This window comes from Liolophura sinensis, chromosome 10 (genome assembly GCF_032854445.1).
Source record: "Liolophura sinensis isolate JHLJ2023 chromosome 10, CUHK_Ljap_v2, whole genome shotgun sequence".
Taxonomy (NCBI): Eukaryota; Metazoa; Mollusca; class Polyplacophora; order Chitonida; family Chitonidae; genus Liolophura; species Liolophura sinensis.
This window is the reverse complement of record NC_088304.1, coordinates 12,221,402-12,227,392: the sequence shown is the minus strand read 5'-3', so window position 1 is coordinate 12,227,392 and position 5,991 is coordinate 12,221,402. Positions and strand designations below refer to the sequence as shown.

General features: G+C 47.2%; 1 protein-coding gene across 1 annotated transcript; it reads right to left on the bottom strand.

Moving 5' to 3' along the window:
• Nucleotides 1-3,110: 3,110 nt before the first annotated feature.
• LOC135476891 (uncharacterized) lies at nucleotides 3,111-4,436 on the bottom strand. The gene has a single exon (XM_064757036.1). It carries the CDS (start codon nucleotides 4,434-4,436, stop codon nucleotides 3,111-3,113), a length of 1,326 nt encoding a protein of 441 aa, XP_064613106.1.
• Between the last annotated feature and the right edge of the window lie 1,555 nt (nucleotides 4,437-5,991).

The following is a 5,991-nucleotide window of genomic DNA, read 5'->3' as shown; positions in this document are numbered from 1 at the left end:
AAATGATATCAATTAAATTCCTTAAATTTTGAACGGTGTCTGAGACCAATCTAATTCTGTCTTAGTTTCATATGTTTTATCACTACCAGACATTATTCCAGTCCATTAATTCTTAACCTTGAAATACTAGCAAAGTAGTCCAATTCTGTCAGGCAGAACTGAACAGAAACAAAGAAGTTCTCGGACAATGATAGAAGAGAAAAGCGTTCTGAAAATGGCGACGTAGTAAAGTTGCGGGTAAGTGAGAGAGAAATTGTCACAGTATGATGGGAGAGAGGAATTGTCAGAGGGTGAAGGAAGAGAGGAAATACAAGGGAATGGCGAAAGAGAGGAATGCCAAACGGTGATGGAAGAGAGGAATTGGCAGAGGGTGGTGGAAAAGAGGAATTGCCAAGTGTAGGTGCGGACTACCTGCGAGGGAAGGCCCCTGAGCTATGGCTCCGAGAAGATAAAGGAAGAGAGTAATTGCAAGAGGGTGATGAAAGAGAGGAATTGTCAGAGAGTAATGAAAGAGAGGAATTGGCAGAAGGTGATGAAATAGAGGAACTGACAAAGGGTGCTGAGAGAAAGGGATTGCCAGAGGGCGATGGAATAGAGGAATTGGCAGACGGTGGTGGAAGAGAGGAATTGCCAGTTGTAGTGGCGGACTACCTGGGGTTGGGGTGGGGGTGGGGAAGGCCCCTGAGCTATGGCTCCGAGAGGATAAAGGAAGGGAGTAATTGCAAGAGGGTGATGAAAGAGAGAAGTTGTCAGAGGGTAATGGAAGAGAGGAATTGACAAAGGGTAGTGGAAGAGAGGAATTGTCAGAGTGTAGTGGCGGACCCTGCGTGGGAAGGGTCCTTTTCTATGGCTCCCAGAGGAAAAAGGAAGAGAGTAATCTCCAAAGGGTGATGGAAGAAACAAATTGTTACAGAGTAATGGAAGAGAGGAATTGGCAGAAGGTGATAAAAGAGAGGAATTGACAGACGTTAGTGGAAAAGGGACTGTCAAAGAGTAAAGCGTGGAAAAAGAGAAAGTGTCAAATGATGATGCAAGGGAAGAATTGTCAGAGAACAATGCATGAGAGGAATTGTCAGAAGGTGATGAAAGAGAGAAATTGCCAGAGGGTGATGGAAGACAGAAATTGTCAGAAAGTAATAAAAAAGAGGAATTGTGAGAGGTTGATGCAAGAGGGAATTGACAGAAAGTGGTGGAAGAGAGGAATTGCCAGAGGGCGATGTAAGAGAGGAATTTACATAGGGTGATGGAAGAGAGGAATTGCCAGAGGTAATGGAAGAGAGGAATTGCCAGAGGATGATGAAAGAGAGGAAAAGTCAGAGGATGGTGGAAGAGAAGAGTTGTCAGAGGGCGGGGTAAAAGAGGAATTGTCAGAGTATGATGGAAGAGAGGAATTGTCAGACGAAGATGGAAGAGAGGAATTGCCAGAGGGTAATGGAAGAGAGGAATTGTCAAAGGATAATGGAAGAGAGGAGTTGCCAGAGGTAAAGGAAGAGAGGAATTGTCAAAGGATAATGGAAGAGAGAAGTTGCCAGAGGATAATGGAAGAGAGGAATTGTCAGAGGATGATGGAAGAGAGGGGTTGCGAGAGGATAATGGAAGAGAGGAATTGTCAGAGGATGTTGGAGAAGATGAATTGTCAAGGGATAATGAAAGAGAGGAACTGTCCGAGCGTGATGGAAGAGAGGTATTACCAGATTGGTGAAAGAGAGGAATTGTCAAAGGATGATAAAAGATAGGAGATTCCAGGGAGAGAAATTGTCAGAGCAGAAAAGAGAAATCGTCATAGGCAGACGAATAAAAGTAATCACCACAGCAGAGTATGATGGAAGATTGGAATTGTCAGAAGGTGACGGAAGAGAAGAATCGTTGGAGGGTGGTGGAAGACAGGACTCGTCAGAGGGTAGTGTGAGATAGGAATCGTCAGAAGGTAGTGGAAGACACGAATCCTTAAAGGGTGGTGGTAGATAAGAATCGTCATAGGGTGGTGGAAGAGAGGAATCGTTAGAGGGTGGTGGAAGAGAGGAATCGTCAGAAGGTAGTGGAAGATAGGAATCGTCAAAGGGTAGTGGAAGATAGGAATCGTCAGAGGGTGGTGGAAAATAGAAATCGTCACAGGGTGGTGGAAAATAGGAATCCTCAGAGGGTGGTGGTAGAAAGGAATCGTCAGAGGGTGGTGGAAGAGAGGAATCGTCAGGGGGTGATGGTAAATAGGAATCGTCAGAGGGTGACGGAAGAGAGGAATCGTCAGAGGGTGGTGGAAGATAGGAATCGTTAGAGGGTGGTGGTAGATAGGAATAGTCAGAAGGTGGTGGAAGATAGAAATCGTTAGAAGGTGGTGGTAGATAGGAATCCTTAGAGGGTGATGGTAGATAGGAATCCTCAGAGGGTGACGGAAGAAAAGAATCGTCAGGAGGCAGTGGAAAATAGGAATCGTCAGAGGGTGGTGGTAGATAGGAATCGTCAGAGGGTGGTGGAAGAGAGGAATCGTCAAAGGGGGGTGGTTTATAGGAATCGTTAGAGGGTGGTGGTAGATAGGAATCGTCAGAGAGTGGTGGAAGATAGAAATCGTCAGAAGGTGACGGAAGAGAGGAATCGTCAGAGGGTGGTGGTAGATAGGAATCGTCAGAGGGTGGTGGTTTATAGGAATCGTCAGGAGGTGGTGGAAGATAGGAATCCTCAGAGGGTGGTGGTAGATAGGAATCATCAGAAGGTGACGGAAGATAGGAATGCGTTAAAGGGTGGTAGTAGATGGGAATCGTCGGAAAGTAGTGGAAGATAGGAATTGTTAGAGGGCGGTGGTAGATAGGAATGCTCAGAGGGTGGTGGTAAATAGGAGTCGTCACAGGGTAACGGAAGAAAAAAATCGTGAGAGGGTGGTGGTAGATAGAAATCGTCAAAGGGTGGTGGTAGATAGGAATCCTCAGAGGTTGGTGGAAGACAGGAATCGTTAGAGGGTTGTGGTAGAAAAGAATCGTCATAGGGTGGTGGAAGAGAGGAATCGTCAAAGGGTGGTGGAAGAGAGGAATCGTCAGAGGGTAGTGGAGGATAGGAATAGTCAAAGGGTGGTGGAAGATAGGAATCGTCATATGGTGGTGGTAGATAGGAATCGTTTAAAGGTGGTGGAGTATAGGAATCGTGAGAAGGTGACAAAAGAAAGGGATCGTCAGAGGGTGGTGGTAGATAGGAATCGTCAGAGGGTGGTGGTAGATAGGAGTCGTCACAGGGTGACGGAAGAGAGGAATCGTCAGACGGTGGTGGAAGAGTGGAATCGTCAGGGGGTGGTGAAAGATAGGAATCGTCAATGGGTAGAAGAAGAAATGTATCGTCAGAGGGTAGTGGAAGATGGGAATTGTTAGAAGGCGGTGGTAGATATGAATCGTCAGAGGATGATAGTAGATATTAATCGCCAGAGGGTGGTGGAAGATAGGAATCGTTAGAGGGTGGTGGTAAATAAGGATCGTCAGGGGGTGGTCGAAGACAGGAATCGTTAGAAGGTGGTGGTAGATAGGAATCGTCAGAGGGTGGTGGTAGATAGGAATCGTCAGAGGGTAGTGGAAGATAGGAATCGTCAGAGGGTGGTGGCAGATAGGAATCCTTAGTGGGTGGTGGTAGATACGAATCCTCAGGGGGTGACGGAAGAGAGGAATCGTCAGAGGGTGTCGGAAGAGGGAATCGTCAGAGGGTGGTGCAAGAGAGGAATCGTCAGAGGGTGACGGAAGACAGGAATCGTCAGTAGGGTAGTGGAAGAGAGGAATCGTCAGAGGGTTGTGGTAGATACGAATCGTTAGAAGTAGGTGGTAGATAAGAATCCTCAGAGGGTGACGGAAGAGACAAATCGTCATAGGGTGTCGGAAGAGAGGAATCATCAGAGGGTGGTGGAAGAGAGGAATCGTTAGAGGGTGGTGGTAGATAGGAATCGTTAGAGGGTAGTAGAAGATAGGAATCGTTAGAGGGTGGTGGTAGATAGGAATTCTCAGGGAGTGGTGGTAGATAGGAGTCGTCATAGGCTGGCGGAAGAGAAGAATCGTCGGAGGGTGGTGATAGATAGGAATCGTCGGAGGGTGGTGGTAGATAGGAATCCTCAGAGGGTGGTGGTAGATAGGAATCTTCAGAGGGTGACGGAAGAGAGGAATCGTCAGAGGGTGACAGAGGAGAGGAATACACAGGGGGTGGTGGAAGAGAGGAATCGTCAGAGGGTGGTGGAAGATGGGAATTGTTAAAGGGTGGTGGTAGATAGAAATCGTCAGAGAGTGGTGGAAGATAGTAATTGTCAAAAGGTGACGGAAGAGAGGAATCGTCAGAGGGTAGTCTAAGATAGGAAACGTCAGAGGGTAGTGGACGATGGGAATCGTCAGAGGGTGGTGGAAGACATGAATCGTTAGAGGGTGGTGGATGACAGGAATTGTTAGAGGGTGGTGATCTACAAAAATCGTCATAGGGTGGTGGAAGGGAGGAATCGTCAGGAGGTGGTGGAAGATAGGAATAGTCAGAGGTTAGAGGAGGAAAGGAATCGTCAGAGCGTAGTGAAAGATAGGAATTGTTAGAGGGTTGTGGTAGATAGGAATCGTCAGAGGTTGGTGGTAGATAGGAATCTTCAGGGGAAGGTGGAAGACAGGGATCGTTAGAAGGTGGTGGTAGATAGGAATCGTCAGGGGATGGTGGAATACAGGAATCGTTAGAAGGTGGTGGTAGACAGGAATCGTCAGAAGGTGGTGGGAGATAGGAATTGTCAGAGGGTGGTGGAAGAGAGGAATCATTAGAGGCTGGTGGTAGATAGGAATCGTCAGAGGTTGACGGAAGAGAGGAATCGCCAGAGGGTGGTGGAAGAGAAGAATCGTCAGGGGGTGGTGGTAGATTGGAATCCTCAGAGGGTGGTGGAAGATAGGAATCGGTAGAGGTTGGTGGTAGATTGGAATCCTCGCAGGGTGGTGGTAGATAGGAATCGTCAGAGGGTGGTAGTAGATAGGAATCGACAGAAGGTGACGAAAGAAAGGAATCGTTAGAGGGTGGTGGAAGATAAAACTTGTTAGAAGGCAGTGGTAGATAGGAATCATCAGAGGGTGATGGTATATAGGAGTCGTCACATGGTGACGGAAGAGAAGAATCGTCAGAGGGTGGTGGTAGATAGGAATCATCAGGGGGTGGTGGTACATAGGAATCCTCAGAGGGTGGTGGTAGATAGAAATCCTCAGAGGGTGACGGAAGAGAGGAATCGTCATGGGGTGACAAAAGAGAAAAAACGTCAGATTGTGGTGGAAGAGAGGAATCGTCAGATTGTGACGGAAGATAGAAATCATTATAATGTGGTGGTAGATAGGAATCGTTTAAAGGTGGTGGAGAATAGGCATCGTGAGAAGGTGACGAAAGAGAGGAATCGTCAGAGGGTGGTGGTAGCTATGTTTCGTCAGAGGGTAGTGGAAGATAGAAATCGTTGCAGGGTGGTGGTAAAAAGAAATTGTCAGAGTGTAGTGGTAGATAGGAGTTGTCACAGGGTGACGGAAGTGAGAAATCGTCAGAGCGTGACAGAAGAGAGGAATCGTCAGAGGGTGGTGGAAGACAGGAATTGTAAGAGGGTGGTGGAAGAGAGGAATCGTCAGAGGGTGACGGAAGAAAGGAATCGTCAGAGAGTGTTGGTAGATAGGAAGCGTCAGAGGGTGGAGGAAGACAGGAATTGTTAGAGGGTGGTGGTTTATAGGAATTGTCAGAAGGTGGAAGAAGAAAGGGATCGTCAGAGAGTAGTGCAAAATAGGAATTGTTCGAGGGTGGTGGTAGATAGGAATCGTCAGAGGGGTGGTAGATAAAAGACAGGAATCGTTAGAAGGTGGTGGTAGATAGGAATTGTTAGAGGGTAGTGGAAGATAGGAATCGTCAGAGGGTGTTGGTAGATAGGAATGCTCAGTGGGTGGTGGTAGGTAGGAATCGTCAGAGGGTGTCGAAATAGACGATATGTCATAGTGTGTCGGAAGAGAGAAATCGTCAGAGATTGACGGA